Source organism: Macrobrachium nipponense, chromosome 17 (assembly GCF_015104395.2).
Source record: "Macrobrachium nipponense isolate FS-2020 chromosome 17, ASM1510439v2, whole genome shotgun sequence".
Taxonomy (NCBI): Eukaryota; Metazoa; Arthropoda; class Malacostraca; order Decapoda; family Palaemonidae; genus Macrobrachium; species Macrobrachium nipponense.
The window spans coordinates 4,667,190-4,694,028 of NC_087210.1; the positions used below are offsets into that span (position 1 = coordinate 4,667,190).

Sequence of the window (26,839 nt, forward strand, 5' to 3'; positions counted from 1 at the left end):
ATCACTATTAATGTACCTATGTATATTATTGTATATCAAACATTACCCTGAAAGATATTAAACTCTTGTAAATCCTGACCGGCTTCGACTTTATTGCAAACTAAGACACCTCCAGAGGACCGATACAAAGTATGAAGTGGTAGAAATTCTTCATATATATGTTAGCAGGACTACATACGAACATACAGACCGTTGGAAACTAGTATTTGCACCTGACAGGTGTCTGTAGGTAGGGGTCCTACCCCCAATAATGGCAGGTTAAATTTTACGAACCCTAGTGAGGGTATACTTGGATGCATATACATACACACAGACTATGCACACACGTATATATATATATATATATATATATATATATATATATATATATATATATATCTGTTAGGTAGGGTCCTACCCCGCCCCCCTTAGTGGCAGGTTAAATTTGACAGATTTTGTGAGGCTATACTTGTAACCATACATACATACATACATACATCATACATATACATACATATACATATATATATATATATATATATATATCATATATATATATATATATATATTATATATATATATATACACACACATATAAAGTCCCAGTACCATTACAAGTAAAAATATGCTTGTAATGGTACTGGGACTTTATGGACACCCTGTATATACGTATATATGTGTGTGCATGTGTTGCAGTCTACATATATAACAACAAACTTTGCAGCATTAGTCATCGAACCTTCACATTAATTGTATAAATACATCAAAAGAATCACGTCCATGTTTCTTGATCCTCACGCATTTCATTTTTCTCATTATCATAAAGAACAAAGACGAACACCAAACAAGCGGTTTTCTTTCGCACAAAAATAGCGCTCACCACTGTCAGTGGATTAAAAAATTTAACGCTATTTTTGGCGTTCCATGAACGGGCTGGTGTGTAACCACTCCGTTTTCCAGATTTCCGCCTGACGCCTCGTACTTCGTCGAACGAGAATTATTAGTCTGAATCAGAGAGAAGTTGAGAGGCAGTACCTCAACTTCACGGGTTTCTGTACTTATCTTTGGAAGGCCTTCCCGGAGGGTGTCGTGTGCAGTTGGAACTTCGCAAGTTGAAACGAAAATGCAATGCATTACTGCACTAAAACAATTTTTTTCGTACTTTAATGCATTTTCATTTATTAATCTATTTATTAATTTATTTTTTCTTTTGTAATAAGTGGGATGTCTTCTTTCTGTATTTACCTTTACCTTCTCTTATTTCTCCCTAATGTACACCATATTCTTTGGAAGTTTCAATTTCAAGTCGGTGGCCCCTGTGGTGGGCTTGTTCCATATGAATATGGTTCATCTGAAGAAAAAAAAATAATAATAATAATTGTTATTATTATTATTTATTTTTTATTTTTTGCTTGGCTACCATTGTATCTCTCATGCATTTTTAAACAGATCTAGATTAAATGTTAAGTGTTCACATTCAAGATCATTCCATTTTAAATAAGGAGCTACTTGGAATTGCTGTTACCAGCGAGATACCTAAAAATAATTCAGTTGCAGCCTGCAATTCAGGTTCGTCGGTTCTTCGTTACTTAAATGAACTTGTCTATTACGTTGAGGTGCTACTTAATAAACAAAATGGGATCTTTCTTGGATAGTGACCCCTAAGGGTTTATGGGGGTTATTAACTAGGACTTGGGGGTCATTTTCTATAACTAATATTTATTGGGGTCATTATTTTCATGATATTTTCAGTCCTTTGTTTATGTTTTCACGGTCACCCCAACGACCTGGTCCTAAACACGTCGCAAAGGTGGATACACACCAAGTTAAACCCTTGGGGTTTTTTTTTTTTTGGGGGGGGCATCACTCACTAGGAAAGGCCCACAAAATGTATTGAGAATCAGCTTTGAAGAAAGTGGTGGTGCAAGAAAAACTGTAAACTAATTTGTCTTGTCTCTTCTCTCTCCCCAACAGCGGTACCAGCAGACGCTCAAGAGCCCAGAGTACAGTGCCATTATAGATGCCAGCCTAGTCGACGACATTTTCTTTCAGGTAAGTGCCCTAGAAACGTCCGCATTTGTCTACCCTCCTCCTCCTCCTCTTCTTCTTCTTCTTCTTCTTTCTCGAGTGGAAAAATAGGCCTGACGGATGCCTCTGCTACTGGGAGGCAGAAACGAGCTTTGGCAATCCCCTCTCGAGAGTATAAGCCTCGTACTAGATATTTCCTCTCTCTCTCTCTCTCTCTCTCTCTCTCTCTCTCTCTCTCTCTCTCTTCATTTTCTATGCATCTCTGTACTTTCATTGTAGTTTCAGGCGGTAATGGTTGTAGAAAATCTTGTAACAAATAGGTTATATATATAATATATATATTATATATGTTTTTTTCGGCCATGTCTTAAGGCTCGCGTCTTTTGAGGCTACAGTTACTTTTCTTACGTAGCCTTTTGTTATTTGATATTTCCTTTATATTTTTGTTGACTAGCAGGTCCTTTTTGGGGGGGGGGGTTGTGGGGGGGGGGGGCTTGGTCCAAATACCACAGTGAAGGTACGTTTGGGTTTGTCATGCGCACTTCAGGTAGCGTAAGATAATTCACAAATCTATGTATATTATATATCTATAGTGCAATCTTAACTTCTAGCAAAAAAAAATTTAATCAGTAGATGTTCTCTCTCTCTCTCTCTCTCTCTCTCTCTATCTCTCTCTCTATATCTATATATATATATACTATATATATATATATATATATATATATATAATATATGTATGTATGATATGTATGTATGTATGTATGTATGTATGTATGTATGTATGTATGCATGTTATATATATATTATATATATATATATATATATATATATATATAATATATATATAATAATATAGCATACAAAGACACATATATAATATAGATATAATTATATATGTATGTTATATCATTATGTCTTGGTATGCAATATTAATAATTTAATATATATATAATATATATATATATTAATATATTATATATTATTATATATATAATATTATGAATACAAAGACCAATATATCTACATAGAATACACATATTTATGTATGTTCATGTGTACAGACATAGTTATGTATAGTATGTGATTGTGTATATGTATGTATACGTCTGACAGGAAACGGGCACATACATTGAATGTAAAATTTGACCGTAGAATTATAAGAGAACTGACACTAACGAGTAAGGAAAGCGAAGACAAAACGTTCAAAGTTGAAAATAAACGTAAATGAATCTCATAATTATTAAGAGTTAGTTATTTTTAGCTGATTTCTAATGACTTTGCCTGTCTAAGTCAAATCCTTCTTTAGCAAGAAGTCGTAATACTTTTAAACAGTAATAATTGAAAATATGACGACGTTTATTCAGAGTGATAGCCTTGCCAATAACCTGCCTCCATTTTTGGATAGGTGAAATAACATCTATTGTTATTATTGTTTGGGAGAAATCCTCTTTTAAACAAATTCTGTGGAATAAACTGGGAGAATTAAGCGAATTGATCTTAATATGGTCTTTTCTATTTTTTCTTATTAATCGCTTCTCTGGCTCTTCATTAAACTATTCGTTAAAGTATGACACAAGTACCCAGTGTAGGCTTTAGTATGTGTATTCAGACTATAGAGTACTTTATTATAGTCTCTTTGGTATATTTTTGGTTCAATGAATTTGGACGAGACTACGCTAAACCGTTGATTTTATTTTTGTATTTTTTTTTACTTTAGTGTTGACCCGTTTTTTGTGTTGAATTTTTTTTTTTACTTTTGTGTTGACCCTTATTTGTGTTGAATTTTTTTTTTTTACTTTTGTGTTGACTTTTTTATTTTTTTTTTTTTTACTTTGTTGACTTTTTTTTTTTTTTTTTTTACTTTTGTGTTAACCCTTTTTCTGTTGACTTTTTTTTTTTTACTTTTGTGTTGACTTTTTTATTTTTTTTTTTACTTTTGTGTTCAACCCTTTTTTGTGTTCACTTTTTTTTTTTTTTTACTTTTGTGTTGACTTATTTTTATTTACTTTTGTGTTGACCCTTTTTTTGTTGACTTTTTTTTGACTTTTGTGTTGACTTTTTTTTGTGTTGACTTTTTTTTTACTTTTGTGTTGACCTATTATTAAAATGTATCTTATTTATTTTTTATGAGTTAAATAAATGATGCTCGCCTTATGGCAACAAGAAGCATTTGTGAACAACGCCTACCGTGAAATAAATAACTCGGTAAGTAGCTTGAGTTATTGTCGCCATTAAAACTTAATTTATTAATTTATCAGTGGAAATTCGTACCATCATTACTGACAGTATCCGTGACGGTGAAAACGATGGTGATGATAATATAATATAATGGTCGGTATTATTAATGAAGTGTCCATCTGCCTGTCACTTCCCTCCCCCTTTTGCAAATAAGCGCCGTGATCAGTCCGGTAAATTCTGTTCAAATCTCATGTATGTCACGATCCACTGGCTGCATTAAATGGAGAGAGAATGAGAGAGAGAGATGGGAGAAACGGAAGAGAGAGACGAGGGAGAGAGAGAGGACCGAGATGAGAGAGAGAGAGAGAGAGAGAGAGAGAGACTTAAGCACCGAATTGAGTACATTTTCTGGGCTGCGGCCATCATTCATTGCAAGGAAACGATTTATTCTACTCAATCATTCAAAAGTCGTTGCCTGACCAGACGCCATGGAGTCATTCCAGGCTGAGAACTGGATGCAACCAGTTTACCACCACCTCTCTCTCTCTCTCTCTCTCTCTCTCTCTCCTCTCTCTCTCTCCGCCGTCTGGTCTCAAGGTGTCGGCGTAATTGTCCGAGCTCTTGTGGGGGGCGGGGAGGCAAAATTCGTCTAAGGAAAATGAAAAGATGGAACCCTGTGATTGCTTTGGACTTGGTTCAAGTGAAAACACACACACACACACACACACACAAACTGTTAGGAGTGCAATTAATTGGTGAAATTCAAGGACGAGTTTAGAGTCCCAATTACAGTGGGAATAACGGAAACAAACGGCAGTCGTGGTTGAACGTTTTTATCTTTTATTCAGACTCTTCGGTCTGCTTGATATATGCATTGTTTTCGTGTTTACACATTGTCACAGTTACCACTATAACGTTAATAACAAAAATTCCCTATTAATTTCTGTGAATCACTTTCGTGTTCCATAGTCACCACTATGACCTTAATAACATAAATTTCCCCATCAATTTCTGTGAATCACTATCGTATTCCATAGTTACGACTAAGACCTTAATAACAAGAATTCCATATTAAATTCTGCGAATCACTTTCGTATTCCATAGTTACCATCATGACCTAAACAGCAAAAGTTCCCTATTCAATTCTGCGAATCACTTTTCCTATGTCATAGTTACCACTATGTCCTTGATAGCAAAATACTAACAAAAATTCCCTCTTAATTCTGCAAATCACTTTTGTGAATAATTCCTTAACATTATTTTCTGTTACAGTTGAAGCTGAATCCAAAAACACTGCATTTGTGTCTTTGCAAGGAATCCCCCTCCAATTCCAAATTTCCTTCTCTTTCAGTAATTCCCATTCTGCAGAGGAAATTTAATTTCGCGGAGGAAATTCTCTCTCTCTCTCTCTCTCTCTCTCTCTCTCTCTCTCTCTCTCTCTCTCCAGCCTTCCGGAACTTCCAAGAAGACGATTTCCGGAGGTAGATTTTTTTTCCTCTCCTTTTCAAATCAGACCGATCCTGGGTACCTTTGTGACACCTGGATTTTATTCGTTTTATGCAACTCCTTTTTAAATCGAGGATGTGCTCCATTCTTCTTGTCCTGGGGCGGAAGAAGAAGAATCATCATCTTTGATAATTAATTGCGCTGACGAAGATGATGATGATAATGTCACTGGTGCCGGTGGTAGTTATTAGATAGTGTGCGTGTGTGTGTGTTTGTGTGTGTGTGCGTTCACGTATAACTTACATTGTCGTGAACTCGCCATAATCAAGGAAGAAACTGCGCCCTCAGTGGCGTGGTCGGTATGGTGTTGGCGTGCCACCTCGGTGGCCGCGAGTTCGATTCTCGGGCATTCCACTGAGGAGTGAGAGATGTGTATTTCTGGTGATAGAAGTTCATCACTCTCGACGTGGATCGGAAGTCACGTAAAGCCGTTGGTCACGTTGCTGAATAACCGTGACTAGTTCCATGCAACGTAAAAACGCCATACAAACAAACAATGGCTCTGGAGGAAGTCATAGCATACGGTATTGCTTTCACAATATCGTAATACTCCATCTCGTCACCCTCACGTGATTATATATATATAATATATATATATAATATATATATATATATATATATATATATATATATATATAATAAAGATACACACACACAGAGTCATTTCACACGACAACCACCACAGAAGTCCGGACATAAACCCTCAACGGATCTCGGAGTTCGAGATTTGTGGGGGGGGGGGGGGCACTGAAAGCAAGCGATTCGGCCAAGGTCTGAGAGCAGCAATAATCCGATTCCACCGGCAACATCATTAGCGTAATTGATTCTTGAATTGGGGTTAATGTGTCGCAGATAACACCCCCCGCAAAGCCAAAACCGCCGCTGATAATATGACGCGTTCGCGCTGGGGAGAATTGGTTCGGTTTTTTTACGTCACGCCAGTTTAGTCTGGTATATATGACGTTTTGTAGAATGGAAAGATCCCCCCGCCTCTCTCCTCGCCTCTCCTCTCTCTCTCTCTCTCTCTCTCTCTCTCTCTCATCACTTATATGTACATATATGTATGATCGTATTATTTATGTACATGCATATAAATGTGTGTTTTATATGTATAATATATATACATATATATATTATATATTTATGATGCTTATTGCTATATATAACGCTCAATTACTGCGTACAATGGACGTGCTTTTATCGTTGTCATTAAAAAGTAGCTGAAGAAATGGTAGATAAGTAATGGCGGCGCAACTATGAAGTTTCTTCTCTCTCTCTCTCTCTCTCTCTCTCTCTTTATATATAATATATATGTATATTATACTTATTATATATGTATATATATATACATAATATATAATGTATATATACATATATGATATATGTACATACATTGAAAAGGTAAACAAAAAGGTTTAAACAGAAATTTTCACATAAGGAAATATTTAAATATGTATATATATATATATATATATATATATATATATATATATATATATATATATAAATATGTATGTATGCATGTATACTATATATACATATAACGTATTTATTAAATATTTCCCTATAAAACATTTCTCTTCGAACTATTTTATTGTCCTTTTTCAATTTCCCAACTGCACCAATAACGCAGATGGTTTAATGGCCATATATCAAATAATCAATCAACCTTGGGCTATAACTTAGCTTCTCTATCGTGACCTTCAATAATTTGGGATGTAACTCCACCTTGCTTGAGTGTTGTTTGTTGTTGATTTTATTATTATTATTATTATTATTATTATTATTATTATTATTATTATTATCATTATTATTATTATTATTATTATTATTTTATTAGTAATGGCAGAATATTACAGAATTTGATTCTATACAAAATTCTCAATTCCTCTAATGACTTGTTTTAGAAGAATTGAGAGAATTTGGTATAAAATCAGTTCTGTAAATCTGACATTATTTTCAATAAAACATGTTTGAAAGAAGGGTCTGTTTTCAGCATTATATTATTATTATTATTATTATTATTATTATTATTATTCCTTATTATTATTTCTAAGAGGTCCACAATAATAAAAAACATGTTGCGAGTTCGTGTATAATTTATAGGCCCTTTACAAAGCTTTCGAACCCTTACCTGGGTTCATCTTCAGTCCAAAATATTGTGACATCTTAGAACATTATATAAACTCGCGATAGAGAGTTTTTCCAAATTATTATTATTATTATTATTATTATTATTCTTTTTTTTTTTTTTTTTTTTTTTTGCTTATCACAGTCCTCCAATTCGACTGGGTGGCATTTATAGTGTGGGGTTCCGGGTTGCATTTCTTCTGCCTCCTTAAGGAGTCCAATCACTCTTCCTTACCATGTGCGCCGTTTCTCTAGGATCACACACTTTGCATGAGTCCTGGAGCTACTTCAGCCTCTATTTTTTCCAGATTCTTTTTCAGGGATCTTGGGATCGTGCCTAGTGTTCCTATGATTATGGGTACAATTTCCACTGGCATATCCCATATCCTTAATATTTCTATTTTCAGGTCTTGATACTTAAACATTTTTTCCCTTTCTTTCTCTTCAACTCTGGTGTCCCATGGTATTGCGACATCAATGAGTGATACTTTCTTCTTGATTTTGTCAATCAACGTCACGTCAGGTCTGTTTGCACGTATCACCCTATCTGTTCTGATACCATAGTCCCAGAGGATCTTTGCCTGATCGTTTTCTATCACTCCTTCAGGTTGGTGCTCGTACCACTTATTACTGCAAGGTAGCTGATGTTTCTTGCACAGGCTCCAGTGGAGGGCTTTTGCTACTGAATCATGCCTCTTTTTGTACTGGTTCTGTGCAAGTGCCTGGCATTCGCTTGCTTTGTGGTTTATGGTTTCATTTTTCGTATTGCACTTCCTACATATGGCGAGATGTTATTTCCATCTATCGTTCTTGGATTTTATATCTGGTTCTTAAGGCCTGATCTTGTGCCGCTGTTATCATTCCTTCAGTTTCCTTCTTGAGCTCTCCCCTCTGTAACCATTGCCATGTGTCATCGCTGGCCAGTTCTTTAGTCTGTCTCATGTATTGTCCGTGCATTGGTTTGTTGTGCCATTCCTCTGTTCTGTTTGTCATTCTCCTGTCTCTGTGTATTTGTGGGTCTTCGTCTACTTTTATCAGTCCTTCTTCCCATGCACTCTTGAGCCACTCGTCTTCACTGGTTTTCAGATATTGCCCCAGTGCTCTGTTCTCGATGTTGACGCAGTCCTCTATGCTTAGTAGTCCTCTCCCTCCTTCCTTTCGTGTTATGTATTGTCTGTCCGTATTTGCTCTTGGGTGTAGTGCTTTGTGTATTGTCATATGTTTCCTAGTTTTCTGGTTTTCTAGTTATTATTATTATTATTATTATTATTATTATTATTATTATTATTATTATTATTATTCGGAAGAAGTACCCTATCCATATGGAACAAGCCCACCACAGGGACCAGTGACTTGAAATTCAAGCTTCCAAAGAATAAGTTAGTCATTGGAAAGTGAGAGATGGTGAAGGGAAATACAGAAAGGAGAGATCCAACTTATTAAAAAAGAAAAATAAATAGATAAGAATGTATTAAAATGCAAGGGGAAATTGCTATTTACTACCCTAACTGGGTCAACTGGAGAGTAAAGCTTTTAATTGTATTATCAGGTAAATAATTGCTTTATTCAATCTCTCTTCATTCTCTTTTCGTTGCGTTACATTTCAGTCCATTGGTGCCCTACTCGTTTGACTGGGCATTCCTGGTGTAGGGCATGTTTTGCCCGGCTCAGTTCGATTTCTTGACCTGCGATTTGTTTTGGCAGTTTTTATACCCTTTTTATATCTGCATAAATATTTCATGCTAGTGAAGGTTTTTTTAGTGTCAAAATCAGCGTTGTTATTCTCTTTGGTTTTTGTATCTTTAGTATTTCTATTCTGCATTGTATTGCCTTGTGCTTCTTATTCTTCCTGTAGGATTTCATTTAATATTTGCCGTGCATAATATTTTCACTATAAGAAATAACAAGCTAAATATCTTCGGCGTAATCGAGTTTTCTGTACAGCCGCTACAGCGTATATACCCAAGGCCACCGAAAATGGATCGATCTTTCGGTGGTCTCGGTATAATGCTGTATGAGCCGCGGCCCATGACCTGTAACTATCGCCCGATGGTGGCCTATTCTTCATCGTTGCCAGAAGTATGATTATGGCTAACATTAGCCTTAAATAAAAAAAAAAAAAAAAATAAAAACTACTGAGGCTAGAGGGCTGCAATGCAGTATGTTTGATGACTGGAGGGTGGACGATCAACATGCCAATTTGCAGCCCTCTAGAGCCTTAGTAGTTTTTAAGATCTGAGCGCGAACAAAAAAAGTGCGGACGGAAAGACAAAGTCGGCACGATAGATTTCTTTCACAGAAAATGAAAAAAAAATGGCCGCATTTACCTATTGAAAGCGGTGGTGTGGATAGACGTTCTCGTGCCTCAGTGTCGCCCCAGGTAGAGCTTCTCATTGTGGGATTCAGTGAACATGCCTTAATTTGCTGCCACGAAACTACGCATGTCGAGAGCATCGGTGTCTATTGTTTATCGGGGCTTCCGATTTCTCGGAATGTGACTATCGCAGTGTTTCAAAATAGTCAACAAAAACACTGCACTTGTCATGGAGCTCACCACCACATCCACAATCCTTGTACCCAACTGTGACTGCTCGAGGTTTGAGGAACAATGAATATATATATAGACCTTGTGGTTTGTATCCATCTATATATCTGTAATAGTAAAATCCGAGTTGATCTTTCTTGTTTGTCCGCCCCGGGTGGGGCTGGGGTAGGTAGAAGATCGGGAAGGTAGGGGAGACATGACACATCCACTCTCCTTCTGCAAACCTGTTTCTCCACCCTGGGTGGGGTGTGGTAGGGAGGGGATTGGGAAGGTAGCGGAAACACGATACATTCACTTCTCCAGCAAACCTGCTTGTCCATCCCAGGTGGGCGCAGCAGCTAGGGGACCGGGAGGGTAGGGGAGACATGACACATCCACCTTCCTGCAAACCTGTATGTCCGCACCTGGTGGGGGCGGGGTAGGTAGGAGGTCGTGAGGGTAGGGGAAACATGACACATCCACCCTTCTGCAAACCTGTTTGTCCACCCCAGGTGGGGCTGGGAAAGTAGGGGATTGGGAGGATAGGGGTGACAAGACATCCACCTTCCTTATGCAAACCTGTTTGCCCGTTCTGGGTGGGACATGGTAGCTAGGGGACTGGGGGGGTAGGGGAGACATGACATATCCACCTTCCTTATGCAAACCTGTTTGTCCAGCCCAGGTGGGGCTGGGTTAGGTAGGGGAATGGGTGGGTAGGGGAAACACGATACATCTACTTCTCCTTCTGCAAACCTGTTTGTCCACCTGGGTGGGGGTGGGATAGTTAGGGGACTGGGAGGGTAGGGTAGACATGACACATCCACCCTCCTTCTTTAAGCCTGTTTGTCCATCCTGAGTGTGGACGGCGGGGTAGGTAGGAGATCAGGAGAGTAGGGAAGACATGACACATCCACCCTCTTTCTGCAAACATGGAAAAATATATTATTTAATGCCTGCTTTAAATTTATTTTATTTGTAACATAAAAATTAGGTTGTCTGCATTGCATAAAAAATTCTGACAATTCAGATGGACGCAGGAGACGATTGTTGGAACAAATAAAAAGATGTTTGTAGTCTGTGAATGAGAAACTTTTAAAGAAGAATCCATTAAGAAAATAAAATAAGAAAACGCGAGACAGAAATTCTTGACACATATTGAAACAGCCTCGAAGAAGCTCACTGAAGAAGACTGAGGGACACATAAAACATGATATGATAAGGCCATATAAAGAGAACTTGGGAAATGACCCTCTCTCTCTCTCTCTCTCTCTCTCTCTCTCTCTCTCTCTCTCTCTCTCTCTCCCAAGCTCAGGCCGCGACTGGCCAGAAGGGCGAGAGGAAGATTGGAAGACGCTGGAATTCGACCCTCAGTGACGTGGAAAAGACTGAGTGGATTAAATTTAAACACATCAGCGTAATAGCCTTCCTCCTTTTTTATTGCTTACTCGGGGAGTAAGCCTACAAACTACCTAGTCGTTGCTGTTGGGGGGGTAGGAAAGGCCTATATAGAGCCTAAAAGGTCTGAATATGTTTTGTGCTGAGTTAAAGATACAGGAATTTTAGGATAGGGTATTTGTGAGTTATCTATTAGAATAAAAATGTAAAAAGTAAATAATGTGCAAGTTTAACAGTCCTCAGTGGCGAGTTCGATTCTCTGGCATTTCATTGAGGGGTCAGAGATGTGTATTTCTGGTGATGGAAGTTCACTCTCGACGTGGTTCGGAAGTCACGTAAAGCCGTTGGTCCCGTTGCTGAATAACCACTGGTTCCATGCAACGTATAAACACCGTACGAACAAACAGTACAGAATAATTATTTCTAAATAAATATAGCTTATTTATTTTAATTTTCGTTGGTGAAACAAGACTTTATTTGACCATAGAGTTTAACACATTTTAATTTACGTTAAAATTTAGGTATATAGTATTCACAACTTATATGTGAGGGAAACATTTTGCACACATTCCGAGTCAGATGGAGGTCGGATCATGCCTCGTTTTTATTTGTACCCTTAAGGTGCCGAAGGCTTCAACCTTGTAGTGGTGTTAGTGCCGTCAGTAGACCTCATACAGTGCACTGTAGGCATTACTGGAGGTTCTTTGCAGCATGCCTCCGGCCCCTAGCTGCAATCACTTTCGTTCCTTTTACTGTATCTCCTTTCATATTCTCTTTCTTCATCTTACTTTCCATAGTACAACTGCTTTGAGGTTTTCCTCCTGTTACGCCTTTCAAACCTTTTGCTGTCAGTTTCCATTTCTACGCTGAATGACCTCATAGGTCCTAGTGCTTGGCCTTTGACCTAAATTTTATGTTCAACTCAACTCGACTCAACCGAAGGCTTAAGATATTATATCCAACAGTAATGATATAAATATTATTTCAGTTAACAACATCGGACATACTACTCAGAGTTAGACTTCAGTTTATGACCCTGACAGTCGCCCCACCCCACCGCACCCCCCAACTCACCCACCCACCACTTCCCAAATTTGGGTGCTTTTTCGACTTCACTTTATGACCATGACAGTCACCATAACCCCACCACCCACCCACCCACTTCCCAAATTGTGGTGCTTTTTTCGTGACCTTGTCAGTATGAGATCCAGTCAGTTGACATTTATGATTGTTCTTATTTATTTATTTATTTTATTTTTTTTTTTTTTTTTTTTTTTGTCTATCACAATTCTCCAATTCGACTGGGTGGTATTTATGTTGTGGGGTTCCGGGTTACATCTTGCCTCCTTAGGAGTCCATCACTATTTTTACTATGTACGCCTTTTCTAGGATCACACTCTTCTGCATGAGTCCTGGAGCTACTTCAGCCTCTAGTTTTTCTAGATTCCTTTTCAGGGATCTTGGGATCGTGCCTAGTGTTCCTATGATTATAGGTACAATTTCCACTGGCATATCCCATATCCTTCTTATTTCTATTTTCAGGTCTTGATACTTATCCATTTTTTCCCTTTTCTTTCTTTTCTCAACAACTGGTGTCCCATGGTATTGCGACATCTATGAGTGATACTTTCTTCTTGATTTTGTCAATCAACGTCACGTCTGGTCTATTTGCACATATCACCCTATCTGTTCTGATACCATTAGTCCCAGAGGATCTTTGCCTGATCGTTTTCTATCACGCCTTCAGGTTGGTGCTCGTACCATTATTATTATTATTATTATTATTATTATTATTATTATTATTATTATTATTATTATTATTAGTAGTAGTAGTAGTAGTAGTAGTAGTAGTAGTAGTAGTAGTAGTAGTATTGATAAATTCCACAGGGTATTATACAATACCTTGGTGTTGCTATTGCAATACCAGAAGTCCATTATGGGCCATTCACTCAGCTTATTAGTTATTATTAGTTATTATTATTATTATTATTATTATTATTATTATTATTATTATTATTACCTAAAACAATTCTCTGTAATTTTAATAGATTATTTACTTTTTTTATCTATTTATTTATTTATTTATTTATTTGATCGTTTATCTTTGGTTTCTGAAAATTGATATCTTCCTGTATTTTCCATTACTTTCTGTTACTTCTTTCAAATCAACACCATAATATTCTTTGGAAGAACTTCAATTTCAAGCCACTGGCCCCCTAGGGTGGGCTTGTTCCACATGAATAGGTTTCATTTCTTGAATAATAATAATAATAATAATATTATTATTATTATTATTATTATTATTATTATTGATTATTATTATTAATTATTATTATTATTAGTAATATTATTAGTTAGTTATTATTATTATTATTATTATTATTATTATTATTATTATTATTATTATTATTATTGATAAAAATCCCATAATAACATAAGTGATTATAATGGCGAAGAAATCCACAGTGTTGCAAGTATAAAACATATATATTAGAAATATATGTATATATATATATATATATATAAATATATATATATATGTATATATATATATATATATATATATATATATATGTATATATATATATATATATATATATATATATATATATATATATATATATATACCTTTATTTATTTTTATTATTATTATTATTATATGCTGATTTCCTCATTGATTGTGACCGAGCATTATACATATAAATTCCAGGCACGGTACCAACGTAACTTTATCGGTAATTTCAGCTCGTGAAACATACCGACGATCGACGATAGAGCGTCCTCTCATGCGGTATATTTCCACCTCGGGTGAGGTTCGTAATGACTTGGTGGTGGTGGTGTCGTCGGCGCTAGCGTCTTATTAAACTAGCCTGGGGTGAGGTTGTTCTTGGCGCTCGGTCTGTTTGGATGCGAGGCTCGGAGGAGGAGAGATAGAGAGAACCTCTTCTTCTTCTTCTTCACACACACGCGCGCGCGCGCTCGCTCGCTCGCTCGCAGGTTGAGGGGGCCAGAGATTCGTATAGAAGTAATTGATATTTGGAAGGAATTTATAGGATAAATATGTAAGGTATTACGGAGACGATGATATTGAACGAACACGAGCAGCTGAGGTAGACCGAGCGAAAGGAGAGATGTTTCATAGGCAAATCCATTCTCCTACTACTACTACTACTACTACTACTACCGCTTTGTAGATGATGGCTGATAATAATAATAGAATACCTGTAGTTTCCGTTTCTTAGGAGATGTTTTAATCCTCAAGAGAAATTGCTGGTAGGGCGCCATGTTCATTTAAAAAGAAATAATAATAAATAAACAAAAAGACGTGGAGGAAGTCTGTAATACCATTTGACAGAAATCAGAATGGCATCTCCTGAAGCAAATGAGACGCGAGAGACGTAGTACCGACCATCTTCCCGTTGTTATGTAACAGACGCGAAAGAACAAACGCTAGGCGTTACGTAGAGGAAAATAAAAAAGTTGTGTAACACCGCAATAAACAGAATCTTCGGATGTTTACGTTAATGATCTTGTTGATGTGGGGGAAGGGGAGGGGAAGCAAGTGTGCGAGAGTGTAAGATGTTGGTAGACTTTAGGAGGAAGAGGGAGAGGGGAAAGAGGGGGAGGGGTGAGGGGGAGGAAGTGTGAAATGGGTTTGGGGACGAGAGAGAGAGAAAAGGAAAGGTAGACCTTGGTGTGTAAAATAGGAGTTGGGAAAGTGGGGGGTTGGGGGGTTAAAGGCGGCTTTCGTGGAGGGGAGAGAGTAAAGCGGGGGGTGGGGTGGGGGTACGAATTACCATCGTTGCCAACACAGCGGGAGGTAAAGGCACTATAAGCAGTTGAACAGCGGCTTTTTCTTTTATTTATAAAAAAAATAACCGCTGGACAAGGTAAGAGTGATCTACCAAAGTCAGCCCACCTCTCTCTCTCTCTCTCTCTCTCTCTCTCTCTCTCTCTCTCTCTCTCATTGTTTCCGAGAAGTTGCTATTTGATTGCTGGAAAAGACACTTCTGTGACGGTGAAAATAGCGATGTCATGTAACAGGTGAGTCCCAGTGGGGAGCGTGGTTTAGAAAATAATTTTTTTTTTTTTTTGTCAGTAGATTTCTTCGCATTGTATGTCTCTTTCGTGCTTGAGAGAGAGAGAGAGAGAGAGAGAGAGAGAGAGAGAGAGAGAGTCAGGAATCTGGTAATGGTAGTATTTGATCCATTCTACAAACAAGACAGTTCATTTCTTTTTGTCGGATCTGTCAACTTTTCAAAGGAATGAATGACGTCATGCGATATACCTATGCATTCATTATTCAACCATATGCACACGTATGTGCATACGATTCAGTAATGTGCTCGTGCCGATTAAAAACTAATGGAAAAAGTTCAAATTCAGAGCAGTGATTAACAGTCAACAAGAAAACATTAAGCGTGGTTTATTTTCTAGTTAGGAAAAATAATTCACTGAAATATAGTGAGTTATACTGAAACAGGCTAATTTCCCTTGGAGCTCTCTTGGGTTTTCCTTTTTTTTTTTAGTCTATAATTGTTTTTAGCTGAAGATTAATTAAAAGAAATATAGAAAAAAAAAAACGTTGAAAATAAGCAAGTTCTGATCACGTGGTTCTGATAGGCATATTACCAACACCTAATGAATTCCCCGTTTCTTAACAGTAATGACTATTATTATTATTATTAGTTGACCAACACTTAATGAATTCTGTCTTTATTAACAGCAGTGATTTATTATTATTATTATTATTATTATTATTATTATTATTATTATTATTATTATTATTATTATTATTATTTTACCAACACAATGAATTCTCACTTTCTTAACAGCAATGACTGTTGTTGTTATAATAATAATAATAATAATAATAATAATAATAATAATATAAATAATAATAATAATAATTATTATTATTATTATTATTATTATTATTATTATTATTATTATTATTATTATTATTATTATTATTATTATTATTATTATTATTCAGAGGATGAACCCTCTCCATATGCAACAATCCCACCAAATTGGCCATTGCCTTTAAATTCAAACTTCCAAAGAATAAGGCGTTAATTTGAAATAAATAACAGAAGGTAATAAGAAATACAGAAAAAAAAGATCTATCGTTATAAAGAAAATACGTTACAAATGAAATAGATAAATAAATAGATGAAAATATAATTAAATTATTAGAATATAAGCGGATCCATTTCGGCCAGCATCAGATTACTTCTACTTTCTGAGGACAAAAATGTAATTCCACGGAATGCCGTATAATGACGTGAAAAAAAAAAATAAAATAAAACCGATGCCCTTTAATCTTGGAGCGATTTGGCGGGGAAATGTCAAAAGGTTAGACCTTAAAGACGAAAATGCTGTTAGCGGAGCGACCATAACTGAACAGCAAGTATAATTCTTGTCTGTTTCGCCTCGAGTAGATGCCCAAGCATTTGTGTGACGTCACGGCGTCTTGCGATTTCCCTTTGAAGCAACTTGGTTTACGGTAACTTAACTTCAACATTTTTTATTTATTTATTTTATTTTTTTTTATTTTAAAGTTATTGGGGTTATTTTTCTTGTTGTAAAACGATTGGCGCTTCAAAACAAAGTGATAAATGGGTTATAGTCGTTTTAATATGGCAGCGTTATAACTTTTCCAAAATTGACATATTGACACAGCTATAGCTCGTGCTCTCTTCTCTCTCTCTCTCTCTCTCTCTCTCTCTCTCTCTCTCTCTCTCTCTCTCTCTCTCTCTCTCTATATATTATATATATTATATATATATATATATATATATATAGATATATATATATATATATATATATATATATATCATATATCATATTATATATATTTATATATATATATATAAATATACATATATATATAACATGTATATATGTATACATATATATATATATATATACTATATATATATATTTATACATACATATACATTCATCTACGTGCGTATGTCTGGGTATGTGTATTTCATAAATGAAATGGTATGATTATTGGTCCTTATGGATATGGCTTAGTTGAAGACCCCATTCATTCCCTCACAGAGAGACGTTCCCCAAACCCCCTGTTTGTTAGCCCAGCATAATGTGTATCATCTTAATTTTTCGAGCTGTGATTTCTCTTTTGATAATACTTCCGTGGATTCATTGATTGTTGTCGTCGTGCAATTGCAATTTCAGACATTCAAGGGAATGTGCTATACACTATACTATTCTCCTTGCCTTTTGATGCACTTTTTTTTTTATCTCGTTGTTAATTTATATTTGTTCTTCTTTTTTTTGATAAGTGGGATCTCCTCTCTCTGCATTTCCCTTTACCTCCTCTTACTTCCTCCTAATGAACACCATAATATTCTTTGGAAGTTTGAATTTTAAGTTATTGGCCAATGTGGTGGTGGGCTTGTTCCATATGAATAGGGTTCATTTTCTGAATAATAATAATAATAATAATAATAATAATAATAATAATAATAATAATAATAATAATGAAATATTATTATTATTATTATTATTATTATTATTATTATTATTATTATTATTATTATTATTATTATTATCTTCTTGTAATTCACTTAAGAAATAAAAAACCTGAGGTAATACCTCTTGCACATAAAAAAAAGAAAAAAAATCAGTCAAAAGGTTGACTTGGGTTCCTAAACACTGCATAGAGATTCTGTTGTAAAGAATACTTACTTCCTTAGTTCAATCATAATGAAATATTAAAAGTCCGAGATAATCTTAAACGTCTGTAGATTATAGTAATTTTGCATGTCTTCTAGTCACTTGGCTAATGCCTCAGAATCTGAAATCACGCGTCTATACCTTTTATGCGTTCAGAGAGCTCAGAATTCTTCATATTAGTGTTAGTTGTCTTTACAAGAAAACTACTGATATGGCTATTTGTCTGACCGTCCGCACTTTTTCTGTCCGCCCTCAGCTCTTAAAAACTACTGTGGCTAGAGGGCTGCAAACATACCAAATTGCAGCCCTCTAGCCTCAGTAGTTGTTGTTTTATTTAAGGTTAGAGTTAACCATGATCGTGCGTCTGCAATAACAGGCCGCCACCGGGCTGTGGCGGAAAGCTTTATGGGCCGCGGCTGAGAGCTCGCTGTATAGAAAACTCCATTGCGCCGAAGAAAATTCTCGGATTTTTTCTTTTGCTTGTTTTAGAGTTGATTTCATATCGCAATATACAAGTAAATGTGTCAATTTAATATCTGCAGTGTCAAATTTCATTCTGTTTTGCTGCATTTCGTTATTCGTCCAAAGATAAACACTTCCTATAAAAAGAAAACGGGGAGAAGGCCTTAATGGATCGATAGACGAATATTAGGTATAACGTTACATAATAATAATTATAGATAAAATAAATGTACGGATTAGCAGAGGGAGACTAGAGATGGGGAACAGATAAGAATTTAGAAGACGAACAAGAATTTGTGGTAATGTTTTAAATACTCCTTCTACGTCCTTCGCTTGAGCCAATGTCAACATTACCTCTACTCCCATGTGATTGGAATATGATGGATAACTTCAATATCGAGAGAGAGAGAGAGAGAAGAGAGAGAGAGAGAGAAGTATTACCGGGGAAAGAATCCCAGACAAGGACTGAATATTTCTATGCATTTTATCATGTTATCATGATCGATTCTAAAAAAAATGAATAAATACAAAACACTCAAATGTTATTACCCAGGAAGTGCTTACAGTGAGACATCCTGGTTTTAGTGAGGTGTAAAGGCGGTCACTGTTTCCTCTTAATCGTCAGTGTGGATATTAATAGGGAGCATGTTTTTGTTATTGCATTTCATTATAAGAAGAATAACAAGTGGTATTATTACGTGCGTGTTAAGCAGTACAGAACAATTACTATTTATAATAAAATAGAGCTTATTTGTTTTAATTTTCGATGGAGGTCGGATCACGCCTTGTTAATATCAGATGTCAGCATTTACATTATTTCCAGCTCTGAATGACCACATAGGTCCCAGTGCTTGGCGTTTGGGTTAAATTCTGTATTCCAATACAAGGCAATGATTGTGAGATTGTAATGCACAAACGTTTTTCGTTCTACATCATTGTTTCCTGGTACAGTCAGGAGGATTCCTGTGGGAATATAGAATCATTCCCAAAATCGCTATACTTTCAAGACCGGTAATGTAGTTGTGCTTAATTTTTTAAAGTGATATTTCCATCTCTCTCTCTCTCTCTCTCTCTCTCTCTCTCTCTCTCTCTCTCTTTGCATTTTTGTAACCTGAAATTTTTTCTGAGGAAGAGCTCATAAGAAATTTAGACAAAATCATTTAGAAGACTGTGAATGAAATGTAAAACCTGCTCCTAGAGATAAGTGAGTACATGATGTCTCTCTCCTCGGATGGACTAATAAGTCTTTGAAACATCCTAATAATTCTTGTTACTCCTTGTAACTCACTCTCTCTCTCTCTCTCTCTCTCTCTCTCTCTCTCTCTCTCTCTCTCTCTCTCTCTACATTTATATAATTTAAAAATGTCTGTGTGATTTTTTTCGAGATGACAAATGTGCCATTGTTGATGGCACTCACTGCTCCGCATTCCTGTATGCATTGATGGGGTTTCATTACCAAAAAAAAAAAAAAAAAAAAAAAAAAATACATATACCGTGAAAGTTGTGGAAAAATGTACGAGAAAAATGTTTCAGGTTCACGTCAGGAATTACTGCACCGAAGAGAGAGAGAGAGAGAGAGAGAGAGAGGAGAGAGAGAGAGAGAGAGACTCTCTTTGGAGCCGCATTTTACAGGTGACCTTCGATCTTGTGGGAAAATTGTTCCTTGTGTTTCAGCCATCTCTCTCTCTCTCTCTCTCTCTCTCTCTCTCTCTCTCTCTCTCTCTCTCAAGGTCGCCACTTCTTATTTACATGGGAAAACTACGTCTTTGCTGCATCTTTTGCTGTACATTTAAAAGGAAAGGAAAAATAACGGGGGTTGTGACGGCTCACCCTTCTTGTTTTGCCGTTGTGCAGATGTTTTTACTCTCTCTCTCTCTCTCTCTCTCTCTCTCTCTCTCTCTCTCTCTCTCTCTCTTCCATCCCTTAGTTGGGTTAGTGCCGTCGGTTCCCCTCATGCGATACCCTGTAGGCATCACCTAAGGTTCTTTGCAGCGTCCCTTCGTCCCCCAGCTGTTTCAACCCCTCCTTCCTTTTGCTATACCTCCGTTCATATTCTCTTTCTTTCATCTTACTTTCTAGCCTCTCATAACGGTTGATTCATAGTGCAACTGCTTTGAGGTTTTCCTCCCTCACACCTTTCAAACCTTTCTACTTTCATTCAGCGCTGAATGACCTCGTAGGTCTCAGCTTTTGGCCTTTGGCGTAAATTTTATATTTTACTCTCTCTCTCTCCTCTCTCTCTCTCTCTCTCTCTCTCTCTCTCTCTCTCTCCTCCACGACGGGAGGAGGAAGGAACGATATATGTTGTAGGTTGACCTAAGGAATGAACTATGCACATGGCTGATCTCTGGCTGTCGTGGGTCGCAGCTTGAGTCGAGAAAGTATAAGATAGTAAAAAGCAAATAACGATCAGTGCAGCTTCGAAATGTATATAGTTATATCATTGCTTAAATCTTGATGGACTCGACGAGGTATAAGAATGAGAATTATTCAGAAGATGAACCCTATTAATATGGAACAAACCCACCACAGGGGCCACTGGCTTGGAATCGAAGCTTCCAAAGAATATCACGGTGTTCATCAGGAAGAAGTAAGAGGAGGTAAAGGGAAATACAGAAAGAAGAGAGCCAACTTACTGAAAAATAAAAATAAAATTAATTGATAAATATATCAATCCTCTATCCAAAATCTTGACAAAATCGCACTGCGTATATTTCTTGGATGGTGAGTTTTTTGTCACTCTCTCCTTCCAGAGCTTCACCTTAAAAAAAATGAAATAAAATAAATAAAAATAAATAAAAGAATTACCTAGAAATGAATAGAAAAACGTCACCAGTCACACCAGTCTTATTATAATCAGCGCGAGGAGAGGCAACACAAAACCTGCCCCCCCACCCCCTTCTTTGAGTAATATAGAGGCGACTTTGCAGCAGCATCAATGGCCAATGGCATGTTGCGCCACGCCAGAGAGGCCATAGAGCGTAGATAGATGTCAACACGTTGTTTATGTTGCCGAGCGCGCAACGCGAGCAAAACATACTAGGGTCCGTTATTCTTTTTATATATACTTTACGCACACACACACACACACACACAGGCACAGAAATTCATCGGGGTTTCGCACGTGGGGGCAGCAGAATGTGAAGCTTGTTTATAAACACGTAGCCAAGGTTATGCCGTCATGTCGTCAGCGCAGGCGCTTTTGACACGAATTCCAAGTACGACCCAACGTGGAGGAGGAGGTATAGGGTTTGGTCGTAACCTTCTCACGCGCACCAGAAGACGACCGTATCGAAATTATAATATGTAAACGTCGCTGGAATGTTGTAGATGAGGTGGGGGGAGGGTGTTAGGGGTTAGGGTGGAAGGGAGGGGGTTGTTTAATACTCTCTCCTAAGTGGATGCCATACGTAAACATCTTCCCAATCAAGATCTGGTAATGACGGCTGTAGTGGAGCAGTGATCATCTCAGACCGTTGGGAATTATATTGGAAATGGTCGCGCGTGTCATATTTGCAAGTGATGTTGCCACCAGTTGGTAGTAACGATAAGTAAAAGTAGCTAAGTAAGAGGATGTCGTGTACTTGGAACTTCAGAAGTTCTGGCAAAGATGCAATGCATTACTATCTTAATACATTCTTCTTGCATTTTTATATATTTTGATTTATTTATCTATTTATTAATTTATTTTTTTCTTTTTCAATAAGTGGTATCTGTTCTTTCTGTATTTTTCCCCTTACTTCCTCTTGCTTCTTCCTATAATAATAATAATAATAATAATAATAATAATAATAATAATAATAATAATAATAAAAAGTCTTATTGAAAGATATTGCTGCATCAGCTGCATTCAACTTGTAAATAGTCTTCTCTATTTTTCTAATAACAGCTTTCTCTCTGCTACTACAACTGGCGAGTATTGCGCCGATATTACTCATCAGGAGGAGTCAATTTGAGGGATAATGCTTACAAATTCATTTATTTGTCACAGTAAATGAACAAATAGATTAAAATGTAAGTCGATCTAGTGGCCAACGTTTCTCTCGGTATCTTCCGAGCATGATCACGGCAGTGGGTCGGAGCAGACTGCAGGTGCTGTCAGGATCTACTCAATAGTAATAATAATAAGAAATAGGTAACAGATAACTTGTTGATTACCAGATAGGTATTGAGACAATGGCAGCAGAACAGAAATAGGACGTTTGGGGTGGTGGCTGTTTGTAATTTTTATTGGCTTTTACGTAACGTTCCCCTTACAATCACTTCCGCTCTGTCTAACCTAGTGCAGGGGCACAAACCTATAACCAGAGAGAGAGAGAGAGAGAGAGAGAGAGAGAGAGAGAGCAGGCTTCACTAATTGATAAACTCGTCTCCTACACTGCCTGACAATCTCCTGCGAGATTTCTGTGCATCAGATATAAATGATTGTGTATATAAGTCGTGACGTACCCGTTTGATCTAGTCTGTCTTATTGCACATAGATATACACAAAGTCTCTTAACCTTGAATATACAATATTTTTATAGAAGAAGATTTACCATCCGTAGTTGGGGGCGTGTTGTAGTGTTTTGCACGGTATGGATTATATCCTTAAAATCTCGCAACTGCGAGATTTTCCTCCTGTTACACCTTTCAAACCCCTTTATTTTTAAACTCTCAAATCTCCGTTTCAGCGCTGAATGACCTCGTAGGTCCCAGCGCTGGGCCTTTGGACTTGAGTCTATATTCCGTCTTCTGTCTACGTAGATTTATGTAACTAATAATGAAACCGATTGAAGATGGATGTGTGACCTATGAAGGTGACTGAACCTTTCAGAGACTGCTGCCCGTAATGTCTGTGATTCAGGACGGACCATTGAACTTGAGCTTCGACTCTTCAGACATCCTATGACTTCCTATATCCTGTTTGTGGATGAGGCTTTGGACGTTGCTGCTCTCTGGTTTTCTGGGCAATTTCACCTTCCTTGTTGCGGTCGCTTGGTACGTGGATGTTTCTCATCGATACTTTATATTCTTGTGTCCCGTTGGGGTTTACTTTTTGTTCTCTGCAGCGTCCCTTCGGCCCCCAGCTGCAACCCCTTTCATTCCTTTTACTGTACCTCCGTTCATATTCCCTTTCCGTCCTACTTTCCTCCATCCTCTCTTAACGATTGTTGCGAGGTTTTCCTCCTGTTACATCTATCAAACCTTTACCTTTCAGTTTCCCATTCAGCTCTGAATGACCTTAAAGGTCCCACAGCTTGGTCTTTGGCCTAAATTTTATACAAGTCCAATATATTGCAGATTTTGTTCTGTTAAGCTGTACATATGTCCGTGTCCAAATCACCGCCATTAGGACACAATAGCGAAAAGTAATTGAAGTCGTTCTTGTAGAAAGTTGTTTTTGTTTAAGCCGGTCTTATGCCAGCACGGGCTTTTGCTCATAGAGCGACCCGTCATCTTGTAGAAAGAGAAGTAAAATTTGAAGTGGAATACACGTACATTGACTTGTATCTAATTTCGAGCAAGAGTCGGCAAAAGCACAGTGGATTTTAGTGGCATTGAAAAATTAGTGTGGAAACATAACCGAGATTTATGAATTGAATTGTCTGTGCTAGAAATGATTTGTGACATATCAATTATTTGCATAAATGCTGCTATTATTATTATAATTATTATTATTATTATTTTTTTTTTTTTTTTTTTTTTTTGCTCTATCACAGTCCTCCAATTCGACTGGGTGGTATTTATAGTGTGGGGTTCCGGGTTGCATCCTGCCTTCTTAGGAGTCCATCACTTTTCTTACTATGTGTGCCGTTTCTAGGATCACACTCTTCTGCATGAGTCCTGGAGCTACTTCAGCCTCTAGTTTTTCTAGATTCCTTTTCAGGGATCTTGGGATCGTGCCTAGTGCTCCTGATTATTTGGGTACGATTTCCACTGGCATATCCCATATCCTCTTATTTCTATTTTCAGATCTTGATACTTATCCATTTTTTTCCCTCTCTTTCTCTTCAACTCTGGTGTCCCATGGTATTGCGACATCAATGAGTGATACTTTCTTCTTGACTTTGTCAATCAACGTCACGTCTGGTCTGTTTGCACGTATCACCCTATCCGTTCTGATACCATAGTCCCAGAGGATCCTTGCCTGATCGTTTTCTATCACTCCTTCAGGTTGGTGCTCGTACCACTTATTACTGCAAGGTAGCTGATGTTTCTTGCACAGGCTCCAGTGGAGGGCTTTTGCTACTGAATCATGCCTCTTTTTGTACTGGTTCTGTGCAAGTGCCGGGCATTCACTTGTTATGTGGTTTATGGTTTCATTTTTCGTATTGCACTTCCTACATATGGGAGAGATGTTATTTCCGTCTAGCGTTCTTTGAACATACCTGGTTCTTAGGGCCTGATCTTGTGCCGCTGTTATCATTCCTTCAGTTTCCTTCTTGAGCTCTCCCCTCTATAGCCATTGCCAATTGTCATCGCTGGCTAGTTCTTTAGTCTGTCTCATGTATTGTCCGTGCATTGGTTTGTTGTGCCATTCCTCTGTTCTGTCTGTCTTTCTCCTGTCTCTGTATATTTCTGGGTCTTCGTCTACTTTTATCAGTCCTTCCTTCCCATGCACTCTTAGCACTCGTCTTCACTGGTTTTCAGATATTGCCCCAGTGCTCTGTTCTCGATGTTTACGCAGTCCTCTATACTTAGTAGTCCTCTCCCTCCTTCCTTTCGTGTTATGTATAGTCTGTCCGTATTTGCTCTTGGGTGTAGTGCTTTGTGTATTGTCATATGTTTCCTGGTTTTCTGATCTATGCTGCGGAGTTCTGCCTTCGTCCATTCCACTATTCCTGCGCTGTATCTGATTACTGGCACTGCCCATGTGTTTATGGCTTTTATCATATTTCCGCCGTTGACTTTTGACTTGAGTATCGCCTTGAGTCTCTGCATATATTCTTTCCTGATCGTGTCCTTCATCTCTTGGTGTTTTATATCCCCTCCTTCCATTATTCCCAGGTATTTGTATCCTGTCTCATCTATGTGTTTGATGTTGCTCCCATCTGGTAGCTTTATCCCTTCAGTTCTTGTTACTTTGCCTTTTTGTATGTTGACTAAGGCGCATTTTTCTATTCCAAACTCCATCCTGATGTCCCCAGATACAATCCTTACAGTCTGGATTAGGGTATTATTCCTTGATGCTCTTACCATACAGCTTGATGTCGTCCATGAACATCAGATGGTTGATTCTGTTGCCTCTTTCTTGAGTTTCGTACCCGGCATCCATCTTCTGTAGTACTTTTGTCATGGGAATCATGGCTACTACGAAGAGTAGTGGGGACAGTGAGTCGCCCTGGAAGATCCCTCTCCGATATTAACCTCTGCTAGTCTTATTCCAGAGCTTGTAAGTATTGTATTCCAGTTGCGCATTGTATTTTTGAGGAAGCTGATGGTGTTTTCCTCTGCCCCATATATTTTCAGGCATTCTATTAGCCATGTGTGTGGTATCATGTCGAAGGCTTTCTTATAGTCTATCCATGCCATGCTTAGGTTGGTTTTCCTTCTCCTACTGTTCTTCATTACCATTTTGTCTATCAGGAGCTGGTCTTTGCGCCCCTACACTTCCTTCTGCAGCCTTTCTGTTGGTGGGGGATGGTGTTTGTCTCCTCTAGGTAGTTGTATAGCCTTTCACTGATGATACCTGTTAGTAACTTCCACATTATTGGTAGACAGGTGATAGGCCTGTAGTTACTGGCTATATTTCCCTTACTCTTGTCTTTTTGTACTAAGGATGTTCTTCCTGTGGTCATCCATTTGGGTGCTTGGTGATTTGAGATACAATGCTGGAGTTGTTCTACTATTCGTGGGTGTAGGGCCTTGAAGTTTTTGAGCCAGTATCCATGGACTTCATCGGGACCTGGGGCTTTCCAGTTAGGCATTTTCTTTAGTTGGTGTCTG

General features: G+C 37.4%; 1 protein-coding gene across 3 annotated transcripts in view; it reads left to right on the plus strand.

Moving 5' to 3' along the window:
• Window positions 1-26,839, plus strand: part of LOC135196134 (serine-rich adhesin for platelets-like) — a 290,870-nt gene that overhangs the window by 199,922 nt on the left and 64,109 nt on the right. For all 3 annotated transcript variants that reach the window (XM_064222667.1, XM_064222666.1, XM_064222665.1), the window contains one exon: window positions 1,954-2,031. In XM_064222667.1, coding sequence (XP_064078737.1) covers window positions 1,954-2,031 — 78 coding nt within the window. The remainder of the gene's footprint in view (window positions 1-1,953; window positions 2,032-26,839) is intronic.